The 25,825-nt window shown below is 42.4% G+C and overlaps 3 protein-coding genes across 3 annotated transcripts; all 3 read right to left on the reverse strand.

The window, feature by feature from the left end:
- Nucleotides 1-482: 482 nt before the first annotated feature.
- LOC122821849 (forkhead box protein K2-like) lies at nt 483-13,440 on the reverse strand. Its single transcript, XM_044100120.1, has 9 exons — nt 12,944-13,440; nt 5,868-6,062; nt 4,727-4,880; nt 4,101-4,247; nt 3,746-3,939; nt 2,709-2,911; nt 2,398-2,631; nt 1,824-2,024; nt 483-1,730 (listed from the first exon to the last, which is right to left on the reverse strand). The coding sequence occupies exons 1-9, from the start codon at nt 13,237-13,239 to the stop codon at nt 1,543-1,545; spliced, it is 1,812 nt and encodes a 603-aa protein (XP_043956055.1). The 5' UTR covers nt 13,240-13,440; the 3' UTR covers nt 483-1,542.
- Nucleotides 13,441-18,802: 5,362 nt separating this feature from the next.
- On the reverse strand, nt 18,803-22,032 carry LOC122821976 (transmembrane protein 238). Its single transcript, XM_044100296.1, has 2 exons — nt 19,848-22,032; nt 18,803-19,738 (listed from the first exon to the last, which is right to left on the reverse strand). Exon 1 carries the CDS (start codon nt 21,429-21,431, stop codon nt 20,910-20,912), a length of 522 nt encoding a protein of 173 aa, XP_043956231.1. The 5' UTR covers nt 21,432-22,032; the 3' UTR covers nt 18,803-19,738; nt 19,848-20,909.
- A 1,502-nt stretch (nt 22,033-23,534) lies between these two features.
- LOC122821977 (phosphoinositide-interacting protein-like) lies at nt 23,535-24,967 on the reverse strand. Its single transcript, XM_044100297.1, has one exon. The coding sequence runs from the start codon at nt 24,066-24,068 to the stop codon at nt 23,661-23,663; it is 408 nt and encodes a 135-aa protein (XP_043956232.1). The 5' UTR covers nt 24,069-24,967; the 3' UTR covers nt 23,535-23,660.
- Nucleotides 24,968-25,825: the final 858 nt, after the last annotated feature.

Raw genomic sequence — 25,825 nt, forward strand, 5'->3', positions numbered from 1 at the left:
TACACTTATTTAGAAGCTTTAAGTTTCCAGAGTAGCTTAATTTTTTTCCGTTTCATTTTAATATTAAAGTTGTCAATAAAACTGGAATTTATTTAGATGGAGAACTTTGTCATCTATTGCAAAGGCAAGACAATGAAATTCTGTTGGCGGCACCATTTAACAGTACAGAATTGCTCAAAGTATAAAGAAATTAGAGTTTAATAAGCAAATAAATACATTTATGTTTAAAAGTTAATGTTTGTATGTCCACTTATGATTCTAAATCTAATTTATATTACTTTATGTTGTTTATCTGATGTCCATGTATTCAAATAGAGATTCTGTAATCACAAAGTAAAATTTTGCACCTGTCAATATTTAACTTTTTACCAGATTAAGTCGAACAATGTTGAAAACTAGCCTACACTGCCCTCTTCAGGATGACTGGAGAACTACCCCAAAAATTTATTTCAACATGAAAAAAGTTCAAAACCAAACAAAAAGATTTTAAGGACTTTAAATTAATTTATTTAAAAAAAAAAAGCATTTCTCCACTGAAGCAGAACAAACATCAATTTCTTTTCTTACTATTGTTTGGAACGTGTACAATCAGAAACAGACTCGCCAGGTCGCCTGAACAGAGCAAAATACGTAATAAGCAAATGAATGTGTGAGGGGTGGGGGGGTCTGCCAACACCACAACATCAACACAGCCTGGAGGGACCATGAGGGGTGTGTGTGTGTGTGTGTGACGGAAACAGAAGAAGAAGAGCAAGAAGAGAAATAAAAACGTTTAAATCAAGTGCAGCTCTCTGACTTCTCTGTCGTCGGATTCATGCAGGGTCGGCGCCCGGAGCTGCACACGCAGATCTGAGCAGGCCGAGCAACGAAGCCGGATCGTAAGCAACATGTAGGGGAGGGGGGGACAGAAGAGGGTTTACCAAAAACTGTTACAGCGTTTTCACCAAACAGAAAAAGTTCACGTAAAAAGTCCTCTAACTTAGTTTCTGAAATGTCTCTGCTTCCTTTAGTTTATTACGTCTCTAGTTAAGTGTAAATACATTAAAAAACTGCTATGCTCCACATGTTGAACCACAGAATACTGAATCTACGTACAGCTGCGATTAACAGGGTCAGTAATGAGCGGCTAGCTGCCAGGAATTAAACATTGGCTCCAAGTTGATCCCTTTGGATTCGACCGATAAAAACGGAAAAACGAGCCGCCTGGTTGGTCACGTCGGGGTGGGGGGGGACCAGGGGGGGCCGGGGGGGTCCTGCTGGCTGCCGGAGGCTCCGATCTGCTCTGAGGTAGATGCGACAGAAAGGCGGCGTCCAGCCCGAGCCGGAGGTCAAAGGTCGGCTCGTTGTTGCTAAGGCTTCGGTCACGGCTCACTGGAAACCTTCGAGTTTCTTTGTTCCAGTTTTTAAAGCGGCGGCGGGCGAGTTCTCCGTTTGGCACCTCGGTCGTCAGCGGCGGGAGGAGAAACGAAACAAACGACGGGGCGAGAGAGAGAGAGAGAGACGGTGGGCGGGGCGGAGCTCTGCGGCGCGGCGTCCAGACGGCTAGTTGGGTTGGTCTCCGGCTGCTGGCGAGTCCGTCTCCACGGCGACGGCGGGCGTTACCTCCTCGGGTTTCCCTCGCTTGGCGTCCGGCTGCTCCCCCGTCAGCTGGTCTCCGTTCTGCCGCTTGGTGGGGAGCAAGGCGGAGGCGTGGGTGGCCAGCAGGTGGAGGGGGCTGGCGGCGGCCGGGGCTGCAGAGGACAGCAGAGTTAGCGGCAGCTAGCGGCTAGCTGCTAGCAGCTAACGTCTAACAGCTAGCCGCTAGAGGCTGCCTGGCGTCTCACCTGAGCTGGAGGGCGCCTGCAGGGCGGTGGTCAGGCTGTGGGTGCCGTTCTGGGTGATGGCCTTGATGGGCAGCTGGTGCTGACCCACCGGCGCCTGCTGCACGATGGTGACCGTCTGCAGCGGCGCCGCCGACTGGGAGCTCTGGATGATGCGACTGGAGGCGCCCAAAGAACCGATGCTGGGAACCGCCTCCACTTTCACTGCAATCATATATTATCTATTAATCACCGATCAATTAGCCTGACGCAATAATCAATTAGTCACATGGTAAGTAAAATCACGTTCCTTCATACAGTTTGAAGGGCAAGTTGTTTACAGGGATGCATTTGCATTGCTGCACCATTTTAATGCTACTAGTTAACAATGGTCTCAAAGTTACAATATTATAATTAATGTCATTATTTCAGGGACCATTAATGACCCAGCAAAACCTGTTACCATAACAACAGGCCTAAATACACAGTGTTTAAACCGTGGAAGAATTCAGCCAATCAGAAACGTTTCACTGCTAACCATCGATAAGCTCCGCCCCCCAAAAAGGACCAAAGCTTCTTCCTGAAAGGTTCTCCTCACCTTTGACCTCCGTGTGCTCCCCGTTCTCCTGCGGTTCGCTCTTGATGATGGCGGCCGGCTGGGCGATGACGGTGGAGCCGGCCGGGATCTGCTGCAGGACGTGGACGGTCTGGACGGCGGGCTGGGAGCTGCTGGTGCTCACTGGGGACGCCATGGTGTAAGTCACTGGCTTGATGGTCTGAGGTAACTGGCGCTGGACCGCTATGAGGACCGGCTGGCTGCTGACCGGGGAGCCTGGACCAGAGGGGGGACAGGTTAGCAACAGAGCCGCAGTCAGGAAGGGAAGAAGAAGAAGAACGACGGCGTGGCACCTGATGTGTTTTGTGCAAAGCGTGCTTCCTGGATGACCGCCAGTTTGGGCTGGACGGCGGCGGTGGGAACCGGAGGGGGGGCGGAGGGCGTGTCCGGCTCCAGGGGCACCGGGGAGCCCTCCCGGGACAGACTGTCCGGGGTCTGCACCCCGCTGGAGTGAGCGGAGAGCACCCCGGAGTGATTGGGGGACGCTGGAGCGCTCCTGCAGGTCAGACAGCGAAATGAAGACAAAGTTCAGTACTGTCCTCATGATTGGTTAGAACTGGAATAAAGTAACAATCAGACATAAACACAAAAGTTCAACGTTCCCTGAGAAGAGAGAAAAAAAGAAAACATCCTGCTGCAAAGCGATACATTCGCCCCCTGCTGGTCAAAAACCAGGTTGCAGCTGATTAAAGGAACTGAGATGAAACATTTATTTGTTGTTCTATCTTGACTTGTTTAAAAGTATTTTAGGATTTAATCACTAAAACACATCAGAGCTGAACTGGAGGTTCAATATGCAAGTTTTTCATTTTAATAGAAATTAAATGGATTGTTTATTTAAATGTTATTTTGATGTATGAGTAACACTCCAAACAAGATTAGGTAGTTTCTGCAGAACTTGAGGGGTTTTTTTCTCTGCTGATTAATCAAATCAGCAGAAAAATCAATGGAATAATCGATTGCTAATAATTGTTAGCTGCTTCATGTTTTAGTTTCTAAATGTTTCATTTTGACCCAGAAGTTTCCATCTGATCTGAGAAGCTTCATGTTTCCTTTTTCTTCTCTCAGTCTGATGGAAACTGCTGCAGGACGACTTGCAACCATTTTTCATAACTCAGATGTCGTCTCCCACCGGAGCCGTTGATCTCTGCAGCTCCTCCAGAGCCACCAGGTCTGCAGGCCGATGCACTCCTGATATTTAGTAAACTGGTGACTTCTGGAGTTGCTATACTTCTATTTGAACCACTCTGAGTTTCTCTGATCCAGTAAAATAAGCTCAGGTTTGTGTGCGGTTTGTGTGCGGTGCGAGTCGTCCATCTTTGGGGCCGACCTGGAGGAGAGGGGTCCATGTGGGGTCCGGAAGCAGGGGACCCCGCGGGGCCGTCGTTTCCTGAAGGCCTGTTCGATGAGCTTGGCCTCCGACGACGGGTCTATCCTCCAGAACGAACCTTTCCCCGGCTCTTCCTGCGACCGCGCCACTTTGATGAAGTATCGGTTCAGCGACAGGTTGTGACGGATCGAGTTCTGCAGCGAGACAAACGGTGACAGGAGGAGGAGGAGCAGGAGGAGCAGGAGGAGGAGGAGCAGGAGGAGCAGGAGCAGGAGCAGGAGGAGCAGGAGGAGGAGCAGGAGCAGGAGCAGGAGGAGCAGGAGCAGGAGGAGCAGTGGGCTGCGGTGGGACTCACCTGCCAGCCCTTGTCGGCGGTCCTGTAGTACGGATAGTTCTTGGTGATGTGATTGTAGATTCCGTTTAGTGTGAGCTGCTTGTCCTGCGCCAGAGTTATGGCCTGAACGATCAGCTGTGCATAGGAATACGGCGGCTTGGAGTCGTCCTGCAGAGAGCAGCACAGGAAACGGAGCATTTACTGACCAAATGCTTCACAACTAATCAGAAAACAAGAAATACAACCAAGTTTGATTAAAAACAACAAAAACTGGCAGTAAAAGACCAAAGAGAACAAATAAAAACAGATTTGTTGTCTAGTTTTCACTTTTTTCTCTCAACTGAGCAAATTAATCTGAGCATAAGAACAAGATGTTTGCTATATTTAGCCAAGTTTAGTAAATTATGAAAAGCTGATTTGTTCAGTAAACATCTCGTGGTTTAAAAAATCTAATTCTTTGTGTAATAATGAACATTTTCCACTGTGAGGAAATAATGTCTGTGATCAAATTTGCATCATTCTTGGACTGGAGTCAGGGACCGCACAAAATCAGTCCCCGGGCCAGAAATGGCCCCAGGCCGCACTTTGGCCCCCCAGTATGAAATGCTTCCAGTGTGATTAGCGACTGTTTGCAGGACCCTGCTGACCTTGGGACTGTCCCCCCCGGAGGCCTCTTTGTCGTTCTCCGGCTGCGAGTTGTCGTTGATGAGCTGCAGCTCCACGGAGCTGACCATGCGGCCCCCCATCCTGTAGCCCGAGGAGCCCGCCCCCCGGGGGCTGGAGGGGCAGGAGTTAGCAGCGCTGCCAGGAACAAAAACACCGACACCATGAGTTTCATGTTGTTCAACCGAATCAGGACAAAACCACTGGATCCACAGATTCAAACGAGCTCATCTTTGGACCGACATCGACCCAAATCAGCCCGACTGGCAACACGGCAACGACTTCAGGAGCAACGGGGCAACGGGACGGAAACATGATTCCATCAATCACAGCACCACCAAGTTTCACAGCAAAAAAACCCTCAAATATTTCTGAAAACATTCCATTTTACCTTTCATTCAATAACTGATGTTATACCTTAAACATGACAGAACGTTTATTATTTGCTTCATAATTAGCAAAAATAACTGTAAATAACTAGTTAAGTGAAAAAGAAGGAAACACGGAGTTCCTTCAGAATAAAACTCTCCTGCTTTTGAATTATGAATGAAATGTGGACCACCATATTTGACGTGTATTGATATTGCATTGATTAAATTGATCAGAATGTTATTGGTTTTTTATTGCTTGTATTTTTGTGTTTTATCTTGTTAAGCACTTTGAATGTTTTACACAAATAAACTTGACTGATTGATAAACTTGTTTGTTTTTAGGTTTTTTTTAAATACCAATATTCTTTATCCAGTTAGAAATTGTTATATTTGACTCAAATTTCAGTGTATTTTTTAAAAATCATTTAAGAACATTTTACTCAAAAAAAATACAAGCTTATTTTTGGCACTACCAGAGCTCCGTACAGTGTCTTTTTGATGGCTCCATGGATACCGAATGTTTATGTTAACCAGAGCGGCGCCATAATGAGTCAAATCTGCCCTGGTTCTGGAGGAGCAGCATTTTCACAACCTGCTGGTTTCCTCCGACCTTTAACCTTTGACGGATCGTTTTGCAGGTGAATCGTTTTGCAGGTGAATCGTTTTGCAGGTGAATCGTTTTGCAGGTGAATCGTTTTGCAGGTGAATCGTTTTGCAGGTGAATCGTTTTGCAGGTGAATCGTTTTGCAGGTACCTGATGGTGCCGGTGGGCGACGGCAGCGGGCTCATCAGGTGAGCGATGTTGTCTGGAATGTTGATGGTAAGTGGGGAGATCTGAGGCTGTACTGGTTTCACTGGGGACTCTGGCGCCTCTCGCTTGGCCTTCTTCCCGCTGGACAGCGCCGTGAAGTTGATCTTGATGTTGGTGCTGGGAAACCTGAATGTGCACCTGCAGAAAAATCAGAAACGACGTAGAAAACAGAGAACGTCAGCCTGCAGGCGCCTCGTCGACACGTCAGTGGAGAAAAGGAAAAATCTGACTGTAAAGTGTTTTAAATGGCTGACAAATTAACTGAAAATAAAACAAAAAAACTGCTACCTGCACCCAGCAGGGAGTAAAAGGATCCTGATCCAAAATCTAGAGATTTTTAAATACATTTAAACTTTTTCACGCTGTTAAAGCAACAACAGAGTAAAATAAGAATAAAACGAACCAGGACAAACTTTTCATTTTACCACAACCTGCAGAACTTCTTTACTTTGTTTGTTACCTTTAATGCTCAATCAAAAGTTTCCTATAAGTCACAGTAATTAGAATCAGCTGGTCAAACCACTGATGGAAACCAGAACTTGGACTAAGCCAGTAAAACATCAGGACTCCCAAGAAATCCCAGGACTAAAATTAGTTTCTCATTTTAGTCCTACGACTGAAATTAGTCCAAAGACTAATCAGGAAAATTCTAAAAAAAAAATTTAAAAATCAGTTTTAAGAAAATTCTCAGGATTCTAAGATTTTTCTCAGAATTTTAACTTTTGCTTCTGCAAAAGAGGAATCTTCTAAATAAACGAAAAAACATGTAGGATCTGTTGCCATGTGGACGCAGCGCACAATAAATAAATGCATAAAAATTTGGCTGCTGCCACAGCCGCCTTCCCCCCTTTTCTCTCTTGCTGCCCTGGGTAACTGCCCATGTTGCCACCAATAAAACAATTGCAGCAAACTGTCTAATTAACTCATATTTTAGGACACTTCTGCCTTCCCAAATGCAGAATATCCATTATTCAACATGTAAGAAATGAGATATTTAAATGACTAAAATCTGTTTATGAAATAATAAAAACTGATTTTTCATAAACGTAACTGGACATGAACAGATAAAAAGAATCTGATTGGTTGTTTTCCAGGTAAAAGCATCAAAACGGATTCAGGACTAATAAAACCTCCCAACAGCCGAGACGCTTCTGATGTTCAGGATGAGACAACCTGCAGGTGGCGCTCTGGAGCATTTGGGATTAAACTGCAGGGCGACCCGGAAACTCAGGTCTCCAATCAGCTGGAGGCGGACAGGAACCGACTTCCAGTTTCCTGCACCAGGTTCTCACATAGCTAGCATTGGCTAGCGTTAGCTAGCATTGGCTAGCGTTAGCGTTAGCTAGCGTTAGCTACCTCCATCTGAACTGGCTGTGCTGCGGCTCCCAGGAGCCTGAAGCGCCTGAGGAGGAGCGGAGGCGGTAAAAATAACATCAGACTCATCAGAGACCGTCGGCGCTCTGTGATCTAAATATACATCAATAACCTGACGGCTTCTTCACGTCACACTGGAAATGTTTCAACTAAAAACCGTTTTAAAGTCAGACGGGTCACGGGGGTGAATTTTACATTTATTTGACCATTTTTAGAGTTTCTGGCGTAAAAACGGGTCAAACTGTCCAGTTTGTCTCTAAATCTGCCCGGTGACAATTTATTACATCTGAAATCATTTTTTAAAACGTTCTGGGCTGCAACGATTATTTTAGTAATCAATTCATTTAATAAAAAATCTGACATGCTGCACAATTTTTATTTAATCTCTTAAGTTTAATAAAAGATACAAATGAGCAAAAAATTCTTAGTTTTTTTTAATAAGAAAAATAATTTTTTATCCTAAAATGCAAAAAAAGCATTATTTTAATAAACGCTTGATGCTTCTGCAGCTAAATAAAAACCATCTACTAATCTGTTAATTATTTTTTGATTAATAATTGGACAGCAAAAGGTACTTAATATTTGTTACAGAATTGGAAACAGAGTTATGGGAAAAACATATTTACAGAAAAAAAAAAATTTTTTATCCAAAATGCTCAATGTTGGTATTTTCATAGTTTTGGCCTTTTTATTTCTCTATATATATTCAGCAAAATGGCATTTTTGAATCTTTATGCTCAATTAATTTTATTAAATTAATTGATAACTAAAAGTTGATTATTTAAAAAATTGATTAATGGTTTCAACCCTAAAAATCACAGATCTTAAAAAAACCCGACCTGCTGATTCCCATTTATTTTGTTGGAAAAGTCACTAAATACAGACACAACGATTTAATCTGACGTTCAGATTTAATCTGACGTTCAGATTTAATCTGACGTTCAGATTTAATCTGACGTTCAGATTTAATCTGACGTTCAGATTTAATCTGACGTTCAGATTAAATCTGACGTTCAGATTTAATCTGACGTTCAGATTAAATCTGACGTTCAGATTTAATCTGACGTTCATATTTAATCTGACGTTCAGATTTAATCTGACGTTCAGATTTAATCTGACGTTCAGATTAAATCTGACGTTCAGATTTAATCTGACGTTCAGATTTAATCTGACGTTCAGATTTAATCTGATGTTCAGATTTAATCTGACGTTCAGATTAAATCGGTTCCTCCTGCCAGGATCGGTCGATCGCTGATCTCCAAACGTTTAGGAAACTGTCGCCGATTCATCAGTGGAGAAACAGAAAGAAATATTTTTAACAGGAATTATGGAACTGGGTTTTATGTTTTCAATAAAAAATTATTTAAACTGATGCTGTTTAAATCTTTTTAACTGTGAAAACACTAAATCTTACCAAGTAGTTTTGGTCCAGTGGAAATCAGACAAAACTAATTTACAAATAACTTTTCAGCAAGAAGTATGAGTTTGTTTTAAGTGAATAATTCATTAATACTGATTTAAAAAAGGTTCCAGTTCCACTGGAAGATTATTTCACTAAATAAAATATTTTCCCCATATTTTCAGTGAAATAATCTGCCAGTGAAACTAGAACTTTTTATCAATTTTATCAATGTGACTGTCCCCCCCCCCTGTCACTGAGCCCCCCCCCCGTGACTGAGCCCCCCCCTGTGATTGAGCCCCCCCCCCCGCCCCCCTGTGACTGAGCCCCCCCTGTGTGACTGAGCCCCCCCCTGTGACTGAGCCCCCCCCCCTGTGACTGAGCCCCCCCCCTGTGACTGCCCCCCTGTGACTGAGCCCCCTGTGACTGAGCCCCCCTGTGACTGAGCCCCCCTGTGACTGAGCCCCCCCCCTGTGACTGTGCCCCCCCCTGTGACTGAGCCCCCCCCTGTGTGCCGTCACAGATCCCCTTCGTTCCCCCGTTTCTCTCCCACAGCAACAATGAGGCACAAACTGAAAAAAGGAGAAAGAAAACTCAGTTGCTAAGCTGCTAAGCCGACGGCAACAAACAAAGCTTGTTCAACTGAAAGCTTTCACTTGAATTTCACCCCCACCCAGCGCAGAGCAGAATGTAAACAAAGAGGACAGGCAGGGAGGAAGAGCCGCGGCTCGGGGCGGCAGGGAGCGGGAAAGGGCCGATCCTCCCTGCTGGATCCACTGACATCACCGCAGAGGAATCCCAGCAGTCCGAGCGGCAGCGGCTGCCTCATGCTGCCAGTCTGCTTCCTCAACAAAACCTTCACAGCTCCTCAGCACAGACAAACCCACCCAAAGTCACTTATTTCACCTCCAACTGGAGGACCTGGGTGTGTGTGTGTGTGTGTGTGTGTGTTAGAGGAGCAGAAAACTGTAAACTCCTTCAAAGTTTCAGGAAAACATTCACCCGGGTCGGAAACTACACCAAGTCAAAACAAGTCGCTGTTTTCTCAGCGCAAGAAAATGGATTCATGTTGGGAGATTGCGCAACGAGAGAGAGAGAGTGAGCGAGCGAGCAAGTGGTGTGCACAGTCTGAGCAGCGCTGGCAGGAGCTGCGAGGTTGTTTACACTGCAGGCGCTGCTGAGAAAAGCTGCAACCAGATTCCAACAAATCTGTCTCAACAAAATGTAAACAACGGCGGCGGCGTGAGGAACACGGCAAACGCTGAAAATACTCAGAAGAAGAAATAAAAATCGACTCGTTTGCAACCAAAACAAAGCAACAGACGCATGTTGGGCTGCGATGGAGCTTCTGCAAACAGAACGAGACATAAAAACACCTCAAAACTTCACATTTATTAAACAATACTGATTTAAACAATACTGTGATTGCAACTCACAGCCTTAAAGTGTCTCCAGAGAGAAGAACCTCAGGTAGCAGTCAGTCTTGCAAAGAACCTAAAGAGGCCTCTGACTGAAGACTGCTGCTGTGACATGCTGACGGCTCCATATGAAAGCAGCAGAGACGATGTTCCCCAGAAACATCCAGGATGAAACCATCAGTTGTTAGCTAGCTCTGCTTATCCGCCTCCTTTGCTTTTGCCGCTAATTTTTAAACCCCGTCTGGGAATATGACGACATATAAGAGCAAAAACTCCTCAAAAGTCACAGAGAGGAATTGACCCAGCATCCAAAACCTCAACTATAAAATGTTATTATGAACAAAGATCTAAAAAATAGTGATAAAAAAGTCAGAGTGACTCCAACGTGTTGCTGACTGCAGTTCTACAAACAACTTAATGTTTTATTTCATTCAATTTGTTATTTTAGATAAACTGAAATGGTTGTTAATATTTTCAGGCCTTAATGTGAAAAGTTTTTCACATATATCAGATGCATGTTTTTACATTTTTCTTTAGTTTACTTAGATTTTTAATCTGGACTCAAATATTTCCGTCCTTCAAGATTCCAGATTTTTTCCGTTTTTAATCATTAATCGATTGGGATAATTGGATACAGTTTCCTCCAGAGAACGAGAGAATGTGTGTGTGGAGGGGATTAAATAAAATAAAAGCTGAAAAAGCAACCCATACTTTAGGAATAATGTGACTGAGATGTTAGCCGTAAAACAAATAAATAGTTTGCATTTAGTTTGGATTAAAAACCAAAACTAAAAGAAAAACCATGAAAATATGTAACTTCTATAACTGTGATTTTTTAAAGATAAAAATGTTTTTTACATCTTCTGAGTTCAACAGCAAGTCAGAAAATAAACCAACCAACCACTTCATAATCACCTGGCGGACATTTTGTTCCTGATCTGACGACTTACGATCTTTAGTTTTTATTCTAACAAAATCTGGTTTTATGACACCAATGATGCTGCACAATGTATTGTGAATATGTTGTGCAATTTTCATACTGCAGGGGACAGTTTGGAGAGCAATAATTGCAGGCTAATGTGTTACAAACTTGCATTTTTAATGCTAATGTAATAATTAGCCAGCTAGCCTTTGGTTTCTCACACTGAACATTAACGACTTCAACCAAAATACTCAGGACAAAATGGGCTTAAATCACAACTGATAAACTAAAAAATTTACAAACATTATCGCCATCGGCTTTTCTAACATTTGACAAATAATATCTACCAGCAGGGGGCAGCACTGACTTATTCTGGTTTAATTGGTTCTGAATCATAATTATGGAAAATAGTTTGATATAAAATCTGCACAAAATTAAAAAGAGCTTAACATTTTAACTAATCATAATAGGTGAAAATACTAAACTATTAGGGATTAATGAAGGAAAACAGTCACTTCAACCTGAACACATGCAGAATGTTTATGGTGGGAACCAAGAATGTAACGCCACGTTCTGTAGGGCGACTTTAAAATGTGACACCAGAACCAAGCAGAGGAAACTTCCAGCTGTTTGGGAGGATGAAGGTTCATCATGCAGCCACAGAGAGAGGCAGAAACTCTGGATTATCACATCCCAGGTTGAATCATGTTTTATTCTCAAACAGGATTCCTGTTCAACGTCTACCTGCCTGTTGTAACCTTTAACCTTTGTAATCTTTAATCCATTCATCCCATTGGCCAGGCCAAAACAAATCTCCTGTCAGTTCTCAACTTTCCAGTTTGTGTTTTAGAATAAAATGAAACCAAATAAATTTCAGAAACTGAAAAATATTTGTTTACTTAAAATAAAAATAAAAAACCTTAAAAACCTATATTTGAATTTTTATTAATTGAACCGTAGTGAACTGTAACTTAAAAGCAGGAATTTGTAAACTGTTGCTCCCATACTAACTGTCAACATGAGTACATGATATTTCCTCATTCTATATTATGGTGAAACACATTATTGCAAAAGCTGAGCGAGCTTTCTGTTTTGTTGTTGTTCTGTCAGGAATCGCCATATTAGATATCTAGTAAACACAACCTTACACGTTTATTATTTTTCTTCTCAGTTTAAACTAGAAACTTTTATGAGGATAATAAGAGTTTCAGTCGACTGGAAAAGTGAAAGGAACCAGTTTCCTCCCATGACTGTTTAGATGCTATCTCATGTTTTATCAGTAAAGCCACACAGAAAGTGCAAAGTGGAGTTTAAATGCAACCGTGATGCGTTCAGGTCTGTTTACTACGCGGAGAAAGGAGCTCTGGGATCTGATTTAGTGGACTGGAGGTCACGGCTTGTGCAAACTGTGCAGCGCAGGGCGGGGACCGGCTGGTTTGTTTACGTTCAGGGGTCGAGAAGAGCTTCATTCACAATTAATACACACAACCCACAGTGGGCAAACACCGCAGAGTGGCGATTTTACTGCATCATGGCAGCACATTTCTGAATGGAAATGTGCAAAATAGCACCATTTTCAATAACGGGCGCATAAACATCAACTAGCTCCAATATAAGCGCAGAGGGGGGAGAGAAAGGCTGAGCTGACCCACGGGTGGGCTGTGGAATGTGCGTGGAATGACGGCAGCAGGCTCGTGGAAACGTTGCTAACAGGAATGTCAACAAAGAAAAGGGCTTTAGGAAACAGGATGCGGACTTCTTGCTAACATGCTAAACACGTGGTGCTCTCGACCCTTGCTCGCAAATGTAAACCTAGTGTTGTTAAATGTTAACTTCGGCTGTCCGGATGCTCCGGCTACTGCACCCGTTGCCCCCAATGGGTGGCGGTGCTGGAGGGTGAACTTACATTCGTGGTAGCTGCAGAGGAGGGGCGCCCCGTCTTAGGAACACTCCGTCCACAAACACCCCGTTTTTACCCAGACACCTCAGGTAGAAGTCCCCGCTGCCGGTGCCGTCGTCGCTGGCCGTGAATATCTCCAGATGCCGCCGAGAGATGAAGCTCGAGTGGCCCATGCTCACGTCCACGGAGCCCTGAGAGGAGTTCCGGCCGATGGTCACCGAGCGCTTCTTCATCATGTATTCGAATTCACGGCCCTCTAGCCGGGCAATCGGCCCAGACGATCCGCTAACTTGAACAGCCATGTTCAGGGTTGGAGCCTCGAAACGCCTCAAAATAAAATGTTGGGGGCAACTAAACACCACTGCACGCACGCCCGACTGTGGCCCTTCAAAGGCGTTCAAACGGAGCGCATCTACAAGAGGGGCATCAAACTGAAAACAGGAATCCAGAGGGAAACATGCGAGGCCAGAGACAGCGGCTCCGACCCACCGCCGAGAGAAAGGGGAGCGGAGACAGCCAACCAAAAAAGACCAGAGGCGGGAAGGGTGTAACTGCCACCAGCTCCCGCCAATCAGAATGCAGGAAGGTGATGGAACTCAGCAGCTACAGCCAATCACGTGCGAGTATTTTTCAGAGGACATATTCAAGGTCGGTTGGTGTGTAGCTGTTGTACGTGCATATGCTGTTAGGAACATAGACGTAAACGAGTAGAGGTCGCATCTTCTTCCTTGCCCAGAAGGAACAATTCGTCAGCGCGTCCGCCATATTGCTAGTGGCAGGCCTCTCTGACACCGATGAAAGGTAAGCTTGGAAATAGGATTTTATGATAAAATGAATAAGTTTATGATAAACTAAGTTTTATTAATATATGATACATGTCCGTAGTAGTACTTATAACAGTGACTATTGAAACAAATTTAAATAATATCTTCATAATGTTCTGAAAATTCACCCAAACATACATTAATTTACGTCTTAAGAAATACTGAACCATCTTTTTTGTCATATATAACAATATTCAGTTCAATTCAATCAAATTCAGTAAAATTTTATTTGTCCACAAGATGCAATATAATGGCAGAGTGGAACAGGACAAAAACAAAATAATTAAAAAACAGACAAGAATCCTCAATTTAGAAAAAGTAACTTAAATTAAAAGATACAACCATAATAAATAAATAAATAAATAAATAAATGTATGCACAATCCACACCTTGTATGTAAACATACATGAGAATATAAATGACATACTTGCAGGTATGGAACCTTATAAGGAACAATACGATGTGCTTTGTGTTTTTTTAAGACTCGATGTGAAACCATTTAATGTTGTTTTTAGTTATTGAAGATGAGTACTGGCAGTTTACAGTTTTAATAAAAATAAATAATTTTTAATTAACTATTATTTAACAGATTGCTGTTTAACTCTTTAAGACGTTATGCTACTACTACCAATAATAATAATAATAATAATAATAATAATAATAATAATAATAATAATAATAATAATAATAATAATAATAATAATTATTATTATTATTATTATTATTATTGGGTGGTCGACCCTGCTTTTCACTCAGCATCTATGTTCATAGGTCTATGTCTCGGGCTGAGGTAAGAGGCGGAGCCTGTCGCAGCAGGACGGGAGTGGATCGATACGTTAGCACAAGCTATCAGCCTCTAAAATCACCACATTTACAGATAATCGACAATGCGCGGCAGTTCCTTGACACCAGCCCCAGATTCTCGCTGTTATCTGGGAATAAACTGGGTGTACTTGTGGGACTGTGAATGTGAAGGATTCTGCTCTGCTGTGGCTTTTACGCCGCAGCGCTGCAAAGCCACGGCGGTATTCCACCAAAGAATCCATGTCTGGTTTTACTCCGAGGTCTGTGCAGAGACTGGCTGCTGCATGTGTACGATAACATTATTGTAAACAACAACACATAGTTTTCCTGCACGTGTTAAATCTGTCACAATTCAGCCACATGGTTTGCTAACAAGAACCAGAAAAATGTCCCTTTGCACACCGGTTGTAAAGTCAGGTGACAGGCTGCCCACCTTTACATGTTTACCTGTGCAGGTAGAGGCGGAGAGGTGACTTGTACTTCACAGGGCAGGAAAGACACACAAACACATTCCTAAGGGCAACTGAGAGAAACTGTGGAGTCTAACATGTCTGGACTGTGGGACGACACCGGAGCACCAGACAGAACCAACACAGAGAGAACATTCAGTTTAATTCAATTTAAAATGCTTTTAAATTGACAAAGCTCCAACCTGCTGGGTTTTCATGACTGCATTTATCCCTGAAGGAAAATAGTTATTGAAACTGTGCAGCAGCTGTCAGTCTGCTCTTTAAATATTAGTTGGGAATATGATCATTCTCCTCCTGGTCCTGGAATTTAAACTCCTCTGGGAGTTGAGGTCAAAGATCAGGTAGTTCTGTCACAATAAAAAATAGATCAATAAGTAAAAACGAGCCAAATAATTTCCATTTACTGTTTTATCATCCAGGTTTTGGTAGAAAGAGTGAAAAGAGAAAAAGTTTTCAGTTTGGTGTTTTGGTCTCAAACAGACTTCATAATTCATTTTATTGGTTGTTTCTGTTGTTTTGTTTCTTTATTTTGGATATTTAAAATATTTTCCTGTGTTAAATGTTCATTAGAAATGTAAAATTTGTTGATATTTGAGAATGTGTTTTTGCATTATTGTATCTTTACCGTAATATTACTTGAAAATAATCTCAAAATAACAATTTTATTGTTTATCGCTACAATAATTAATAATAATAATAATAATAATAATAATAATAATAATAATAATAATAGTTCAGGTATTATTTGAGCTTTTCAGATGCTAAGTAGCTGCTCCCAGTTGTAAAAGCAAGATGTTGTTGCCATGGTTACGTATCATAGAAACTGTCCAAAAGTTAAATTTTTTAAAAATAAAAGCAGAACTGCGACAGACTGGCGACCTGTCCAGGGTGACCCCGTGACCCCATCTGAAAGCTGCAGGACTTTGACACCAGACACCAAAACATGAACTTACTGACTAAAAACTGCTGGGTGGATGTTTTAAAAAGCTTGGATTATTTTTCAAAATCATAACTTTGCATAATAATAATAATAGATTCTCTATAAGAACCGGACACAACAGGATGTAACACATTCAGCCAAATGACAAAAGAAACAGACAGAAATAAAATCATGATCAAAACCTCGACTCTTTGAAAGAAAAACAGTCAGAATTTAATTATGTTTTCATTTTGTTCAACATTTTTTATGTGCTTTTAGTTTTCCTACAGATCTGGTCCATCATAATGTTTCACAGTTTGTTAATTTTTACATGAACGTTTGCAGAAACCAGGCATGATGGGAGAAACGTGGAGATGATTCACTGACGGGTGAAACATTTGGTTCTGCTCTGATCTGGAAAATCTGATGTGGAAAAGTTAGTGGAGCAGCACATACAGTAAATCACACACACACACACACACACACACACACACACACACACACACACACACACACACACACACACACACACACACACACACACACACACACATGTTTGCGTAGCTATCATCCATTGACTTCCATTCATTTCTACAGCCTAACCAACCAAAACTCAATTCACACCTCAGTCCTAAATCTGACCTCTGACCCAAAAACAGTGTTTCCCCTCGTGGGTCCCGGTTTCGGTCCCCACAGCGCAGTATATGTCAGGAAAATGGTCCCCACAAAGCATTAGAAACAAACGCCCCCCTCACACACACAAAGTAAAAAAAACAAAACAATATGCATTAGGTAAAAACCATTAAAATTATTTTTATAAATACAATACTAGATTAAATATGTATATATAATTTTTCTAAATTAAAACATTTTTTAAAAAAAATATAAAATCCCTCCAAAATCTGATTTCTAAAATCTCCTCAACAATAAACGGACAGGAAATCTCTTCATAAAATGTTTTCCGTCAGGGTGAGGGTCAACCGTTAACCTTTTTCCTGATTTGGGTCATTTGTTAATTGAGAAAAGTTTTAATTTTGAGCCACTTTTAATAAATCAACTAAATGTAGGTTTTGTGAGCATCCAGCTCTGATTTCTGGTGTAAATCTCTGGATGTTGATCAAATGCATCATGATTTACAATCAATTGGACCTGAATCAGGCCCGGTTGGTTCTGACTGAAAACCAGTCTGCTGATTTAACGTGATAACAGAAATGAACCACTAGAGGGAGACATTTATCCCCTTTAAGGTTCAACATGTTTTCATGTTTTGAAGCTTTTATGCTGAACCAGAAAGGTTGCAACAGAAGAAACGTGTTTATGAGTTTGAACATGAAACATGTGATCAGGATCTCAGTGTATTTAGTACTTTGCAGGTGGTCTGATCTTTAAACCCACTCATTTATTGCTAGTTTAAGTTCTGTTCATGTTCTTGACTCTGCCTTGTGACGACAGCCGATGCCAGTCCAGGAAGAACAGCCGCCTCTAATTGCTCTCACCTCTCCTGTCGCTCCTCTGGGATTCACTGAGCAGCTCTTCATCATTTTTACCAGCAGGGAGGAAATCTGAGCCTGGCTCTTCTCACAGAAGCCTCTTGCCATCTGAATCTCTCCTGAGAGTGTCTATTGTGCACAAACGTGTCCAGTTGTGATTAAGGTTTGTAAGGATGCGTTAAATCAATGGAATGTGAGAGGGAGTGGGCCGAGCAGCGGGGGCTGGAGAGAGGCCCATCGCTCCTCGTCTTCACTTCCTCTCCAGCAGCAGGAGCCGAATGGATGCATTAATAACACTTCCTCATCTCTGAGGGAGATAATGGGGCCCTGAGTGCTGATTAAGGCTGGAGGATCTGGGCGTGGATGAGGAGTTTTAGTTTCAGCGTCCCTGTTGACTTTCATGGAGCTGTAGTGGTGCTTAAGGCGAAGCTTTCTGGTTTCTCCTCGTTCTCAGCTCCTCTAAACAACATTAGCGTCCAGATGCACTCAGCCTGAACGGCATTTTAATCTGAGGGCCTTGATGCATCTGAGCTGCTGCTGTTCCAGGGCGGAGGATTAAACAACATCCAACCGCAGCGATTTTAAAAACTCGATCTGCAGGCAGAATCACGGCTCCTAAACCCTGAAGCAACTGGATGTGCTCAGATCAAAAATAATAATTATCCACAAAAACAATGAAGAGTAAAATAGGAATGAGGTCACTGGATCACCACACCTCATTAACTATTAAATATGCAAATTTACCAGAACACTGCAAAAACACAAAATCATAGGAAGTATTTTTGTCTAGTTTTCTAGTTCAAATATTTTAGTACGCTTAAAATTAAAATTCACTGACAGTAACTGTTCAGCAAGAAACTGGAACTTGTTTGGCGTTTATAAATCCTTTAATAATCTGCCAGACAAACAAAACAGTTTTCACACATTTTAAGTTATTATACAATATAAATTATAATATTGTCACCTTCCTAAAATAATAACCAAGTCAAAGATGATTTCAGTTTGAAAAACAGTCACTTTAATGGGACTTGGAATATTATTCTGAATGATAATCTGGGAGGAACGGCAGATTATTTCTCTTATAACCAGAACTTTCCATCAACAGGGAATCATTAAAACAAATTTCTACATTCTGCTGAAAGCTTGTAAGTTATTTTAAATGTTATTTTAAATGTTATTTTAAATGTTATTTTAAATGTTTGGAGACATTTACAGTAAAAGTCTTTGGTGAAACGTTGTTTTGCAGTGCAGGTGGAGCTGATGTGAACCTTTCTGTGGTTTGATGTTGCTAAAATTAGCTCAACAAAGCGACCAGCAGATCCGGTCCGGCTGGTTTGGGTCAGAGAAACACACACAAGTCATTTAAAAACACTTTTAGTCGCTCATTTCAGAATATCGTCCTTCATACATAAATGTGCAAACTGACAACATGTGGATCAGAACCACAACCAGGCCCAGTTCTTTAAAGCGTCCAGCTGATAAAAGTGCAGCAGAAGTCGTTTTCACAGAGGTCCGGTTGGACAGCCCTGGTTCTGGTTCCTGGTCCAGAAACAAGAGTTCAGGTTGAATCTCTTCAGTCAGGCTCCAGAGAGACCGGTCCTGGTTCTTCTGGATCCGTCCATTCTGCCCTCATGTTGATACCTCAGACCCGATCCGACCCGATCTGATCCAATCTGACCCGACCCGATCTGATCCTGTCTGACCTGATCCGATCCGACCCGATCCGACCCAATCTGATCCTGTCTGACCCGATCTGATCCGACCCGATCTGATCCGATCCGATCCGATCCAATCCGACCCGATCTGGTCTCATCCAGGCCGGGAGGTCACAGGATGTCCGCCTTTCGGAGGTTGAGCTCCTCCTCAGAGACGGTGAGGTTCCCCAGGTACCAGAATATCCACAGAACCAGGCTGAGGAAGATGAGCAGCGGCCCGGACAGGACGAAGAAGTCCCAGTAGGGCAGCGGAGCGAAGATGCCGATGAGGAGCAGCAGGAGGCCGACCACGTCCAGGAAGACGGCCAGGCCGATGAAGAAGGCGGTGCACTTTCCCTGCTCCATGTTTGGGCCGGCGGCGCCGGTGGACGGCTGGGTGTCTGCTGGCGGAGTGACGGGACCCGGAGCCGGTCGCTCCAGAAAACTCTGCTCTGGTCTGAAGCATCATTGTTATTCACTGGAAGCACGCCTTACATTTCTGTCATACCTGAGTGTCAGTGGCAGGACCGGTACCGGATGGACGGGCCGTACCTCCAGCTGACGGCCCGGATTCTCCCTGCATGCATCTGAAGCAGAAACCTGGTGGCAATCAGAACCTCTGTCATGAAAACCCAGCAGGTTGGAGCTTTGTCAAGGTGATTTTTACTGATTTGAGGTTTTGGAAAGTTCTTGTTCATGGAAAGTTCACCTGTCTGACCGCCGCCTCCCCCCTCCTGACCGGCTAACAGGAAGTGATGCGTCAGAGACACGGAGGGTTACAACAACGTCTCGGTTCTGATTGGAGGAAGCTGGAATCTGATTTCCTTCAGGTGGGATCGTTTGTCTCAGCTTTTGTTTCAGAGTCAGAAAGCTCTGAGGATTTTAATCCACAACAAACAAAACCTCACCAAGAAGTCAAACCAGTCTGACCAGCAGCCAACAGGAAGCGTGACTGGGCCTTTTCCTGCCGCTGCGCAGAAACACGTGAAACGGAACCAGGTGAGACTTTACATCCTGTCAGGGAGATTTTCCTCAGAGCTTATGAGAATCTTTATAAACTGAAGTCAGACTGACGGGGAGTTTTATGAGTTTGAGTCGGTGTGTACTTTCAACAATCAGTTATCAGAAAGTAACACACAAAGATATGAACAGAGCAATAATTTCTCCTCAAATAAAGTGAAATATCACATCCTGCTTGAAAAGAACAATCCATAAATATTCATACCCCTGACAGAGTTACATCAAATGTTTGTCAACCAAGAAATGTCTGATCTAAAATATAATAAAACTAAATAAAATGGATATTAATTTAGAATATAATCTGCTCTTATATACATTTAAATAAAAATGACAGATTTCCTTCTCTATAATCAGTTTGCAGAAATCAGAACATTTTTTAGTTTCATTTCTTCACTGGTTTTCAGAGGAGCTCTGGACAGACTCTGTACCATCACCCTAATCTTTACCAGCAAGGATTTCACAGCTCCATTAATTAATCTGCTATGATATGAATGATAAAATTCTCTACTGGATCAGAGAAACGGTCAGTTTCAGCGGATGACATATCGATTATTTTCTAATAAATAATCAGAATCAGTTGAGCAGTGCAAAGGGTCTAGTTAAAACATTATTACACACTTGAAATAATAATTGCAGGTTGTTTTTGAAATATGAGACATTAGTGAAAGCTGGACCTTCAAGTTTAACCTCTAAACCTGAAAGTTTTTCCAGAATTCAACATTTGGATCCGGCTGGATGCGAACCGAGCCGATCAGTCCACGGACTGCTGCTCCCCGTCAGCGCCGTCCGTGGAGCCGTCGTAGCCCTCGTTCAGGTACGCCGTGGATTTGCCCCACGTCACCTTGCCCGGTTTCAGCGGAAGACCCCCCGCAGGGCTGCGGTCCTCGTCCTCGTCCTCCACCACGCACTTCACGCAGTCCTCCCCCGTCATCTTCTGGCTCAGCCTCTCCGAGATCTTCCTGGCCAGCAGCGCGATGCTGTTCCTCTTCTGCCCGTCGTACTCCGACACCTGGATGTTGCCCACGTACCACATGAGCCAGCAGGCCAGGCTGGTGAAGATGACGAGGGAGCCCGAGTAGATCAGGAAGTCTCCGTAGAAGAGGCCGTCGATGCGCAGGTCGCCGAAGATCCCGACGAACAGCAGAACCAGGCCCAGGATGTCAAAGGTGACGGCGAGCAGGAGGAAGGGCAGGCAGGTCCCGAAGCGCTGGAGGAGAGCCATGCTGGGCGCCTCGGAGCGGGCTGAGGCTTTGCTCTGGCCGGGATCCTTCATCCTCTATAGCGGAGCAGGTCGGGACCGCGCACCAGAGAAACGCCCCACCTTAAGACAAACAGCTGCACCCGCACGGAGAGGAGCGCAGTTTGCTGAGGGTTGAATCAACACTGCGGGCAACTAGAGCAGCAACACAAGCATGGCTTCCAGGCCAACATATTTACATCTTATTTGATTGTCAAATGTTCAGCAGGAGGGAAACACCTTTCACCTTTTTACTGCAGCTCTTCACCAAGAGGACAAAAAGTCAACTGCTGCTGCTGCAGCTGGAGCTGCTGCTGCTGCTGCTGCTGCTGCAGCTGCCGGCCAGGTCTGACCCGAGGACGAGCTGGTTCTTAAAATGTGAATGATTTGGAATAAAAATGTCATTTCTGTGAGAGATTATGTTCATTCTGTGAAGGAACTTTAAGGCTTTTTGATCAACTTTAAGCCTGTTCATGTCTGAACAGTTTATCACGTCAGATGAAAGGATGAATGTCCAGCAAAAAACATTTAGATGAAGTTTTCTAGAAAAACTGAACTTGGATTTTTCTAAAGGAAAAGGAAATGTCTAAGCTTGAATAATCAAAGTTTTGCTAGAAACATCTTTTTGCAGTTTATTTTCTAGAAAAAACAAGAAAACTTCTGAGTTTAAATATCTGATAATTTAGAAGGAAAAATTCTGACATTTTCTAAAACAGTCGAAATGTTTTTTACTTTTGAAACTTAAAAATTTTACATTTTTCCAGTAAATTTATGAGATGAATGTTTTTGGCAGAAGTTTAATGTCATAATATTTACACATGTAAACATTTATTAACATAAAAGATTTAAGGTTCTGGACGGTTCTGCTGGTCAGAATCGTTTTGCTCTAAACTTGAGAAGCAAGAAAAAATCAAGATGGAAAATAACATTTCAGAAAATTATTTTAGCTTATCTTTAAAAATAAAAAGTGAAAAAAGATTACAATTCCTGATGAAATCATTAAAAAGTAAGTTGAACTCAGTTTAATTTTATAATGTAAAAGTTTTTTGTTTTTCACAGTGAGGTTCGCTTGCAGAGATTTTCCTTAATATTTTCTATATTTACTCAGATCATGTTAAAAACCAACATGTCTGTCAGTGAACTCGTCTGGAGGTCAGAACCAGCCTCTCTGGCCGCCTCGCTGCAGCTCAGGGAAACCTGAGCGTAGATTTGCATTTCATTTCTTAGGAAAATTGAAGAAGTGACTGAGTGCCTCATTCAGCGAGTCTTTGTGTAAATATAAATAATAATAATAATAATATGGTGATCAGAGAGGATCTAGTGGAGAACTGGAGGTTGGGGGTTAAATTTCCTGACATCTGATGAAACTAAAGTGAAACTGTAAAAACTTGTTGATTTCTCTCAGATTTCCCAGATTAAAGTTTGATCAGCTGATTGTTGCTACAGGATCTATTATTATTAATGAAGTCATAAACATGACTTATTTTCAGCCTGTTGATGATTTATCACTGAATCCTCCTGCAGCTGTTTCTGAATGTTTCACTATTTTAACTCTTTTTTTGCGTCCTTCAAGACGAGAAGCTTTTCTGTTCCTTCCTCTGCTGCACAGCGAGCTGCTTACTGGAAGCAACAAGACAATAAAACGGAAAGTGAAAATTAAAAACTCTTTTAATTATTCATGAGGCTCAAACTTCACTTCTCTCTCACATGAATATTTAAAATGTCTGTTTGCTGCCTCTCATCTGTGCTAAAACCTTGTAAATGTGTGAATGATTGCCGTTGACGCCACACCGGAAGTCGCTCACAAAGTTATACTGTAAAAAATTAACAGCAATATTTTGTGGGTATTCATTTTTCATAGTCACATTTTCAACATGTTTTTCACACAATGTCAGAGTACTAAACTAAATACTTCATTCACAAACTAAATATTTAGCTTTCAAACTCAATATTTAGTCTGGAACTAAAGATTTATTTTGCCAACAAAATGTTTAATTTAGATTGCAAACTAAACTCTTAGTGTGCAATCTAAATAGTTTGTCATCTAAATATTTAGTTTGGGTTTCTGACATTTATAAATGTATGAATAACTTGACAGACTCAGTCAAACTAAATATTGCCGTTAATGTTTTACAGTGTAGCTCTACACCGGGCCGGTCCGCTGACCCGGGCGGGGAACAGAAATGCCTCCATGCTGAGCCGCATCATAAATATTTCCCGGATTTCATCTCATGCTCGAGTGTCACTGGAAAACCCCCGATGACGTCACAGGTTGAGGACCGGGGGCTTGTAGGAGCCGAGGGGCCTCCGCATGTGGGAGCGCTTCTTGTTCTCCTTGGTGATGGGGATGAGCACCACCCCCACCACCAGCACCATCAGCCCTATGGACAGCAGGGCCGGCCCCAGCAGGGCGGCGGCCGGCCGGCACTGACCGGAGAAGCACAGGCCGCTGATGATGATGCCGCAGGCCAGGAAGCTGCCCCCGGTGGACATGAAGTGAATGGGGAACCAGAACACGTCGCACGTTTTGGGCGGCGGCTCCGTGGTCCAGAGAGACTCGCTGCGGGACAGAGAGAAGACGGTGCTGGCTGCGTGGCTGGGCGGCGTCAGCCGGTCCTGGGACTGGGAGTGGACGCACTCCCCCAGGGGGATGTTCTCTGGGCTGCCCGGCATGACCTGCAGGGGGTCCTGGGAGGAGAAACATCAATCCGTGAGGAGAAATCTGGCTCTTCCTGCACCAAGGAGATTATTAAAAGGATCATAGATTAAACTGAATCTCCCTACATTCATTGGTGATTATATATTTATTCATTTATTTTGATCATTTATTGCTGATTTCTGTCACTTTGGTGGAGTAAATATGTTTGAACATATTCATTTTTATATAAGTTTTGAACATTTGATTTGAATAAAAATAAAACATCAACAGACATAATATCTTCTTTCTCACTGACAGTAACACATAAACCCAACTTTATATTTGACATCTCTAATCTCCACTCAGTCCATCCATACATTTAACCAAAGGATTTGAATTCTCTTAAATAATTACTTTTTAATTTAATTGTTGTTTCTTTCATTTCCAATCATTTGAGTACATTTTGAAATATGCTTTATGCATTACCAGTTTGGACTTGATGGACGTTCTCATTGCATAAACATTATTTATCTAACCAGCCTTTATCTGAAAGACTAAATCTCTCGAACGTTTTCATCAGCAGTGTTTTTCTTCTTTAGTTTCTCATTCATGAACTAAAACTGTCGACTCACTTTGATACTGAAAAATAAAATCCCTCTTCATCTTTAGACACCTGAAGGTTTTGGGTCGCAGCTGAATGGTAATCAGAACTATTCAGAACTTCATCTTTCTTATCAAAAACCCAGATCCAGCTAAATATAAATGATCCCAGAATGATGCTGCCACTACCGTGCCTCCCTGTTTAAAGGTGTCTTTTTGGTGATGCTCTGTGTTGTCTTGAAATTGTGTCCCAGATTTTGCTGTTTGGTTTCAGCAGATCAGAACACATTCTTGTTGAAATTTGAGAGGATTTTCCAGCAGATCTGGATGTTTTCTGAGGAATAAATGACTAAATAATACTTGGATTATTGATTATTGAATTCCTGCGGCTCCTGTGGATGGAAGCGTCTCTGAATGATCGAATGTCTTTTTATCAGTTTTTAAAAATGTCCAAGTTTTGTAATGACAACAAATCCCAAATTTTCTCCAAATACAAGTAAATGACTTCACTGTATCCTTATCCTGACTGATACCTTTGCACAATGAGATACTTTGACCTTTGGTAATCATTTGTACAAAATAAATCAGATTTATTTCAGGTTTAAGTGAAACTGATGACTGACAGAAAACTGAAGCTGATTAAATTGGATCTTCAGCAACGTTTTCATTTAAAAGTTTATACATTTTATAAAACCCATTTTTCTAAGATTTATTTGCTTTTCATCTGGATTTTACATTCTGTTATATTTCATGTGTGAAAATGAATTTGACATGAAAAACTTTAACATTCCCTTCATTTCAGGAAAACAGTTCTACATATTGTTTAAAAGTTTTGAATTAATTTAGACTAAATATAAAACTCAGAGTGATGGTTGCCTGGGTTCCCCGGGTCTCAGTCACATCAGCAGATCTCCAGTCAAAACAGGAGAAGTCAGTTTGAAATGTGATTCCACTGATCAATAAATGACATCATGGTGGCTACATCCGTTTGTTTCCAACAGCCTGAAGCTTCCAGTCGATTTCCGTCCCAAAAAGCTGCATGCCGTCTCTGCCTGCACAGGAACAAACCGCTTTCTGATCATCTGGAGTTCGTCGTGACGTTGCTGATGACTCTCGTTTGAGTCGCTTATTTCAGGCAGATGAACTATTTCAGGAACGTTGCTTCTCTGTAAATAATTGATCTTTGCTAAAT

The sequence above is a fragment of the Gambusia affinis genome, linkage group LG19 (assembly GCF_019740435.1).
Source record: "Gambusia affinis linkage group LG19, SWU_Gaff_1.0, whole genome shotgun sequence".
Classification (NCBI taxonomy): Eukaryota; Metazoa; Chordata; class Actinopteri; order Cyprinodontiformes; family Poeciliidae; genus Gambusia; species Gambusia affinis.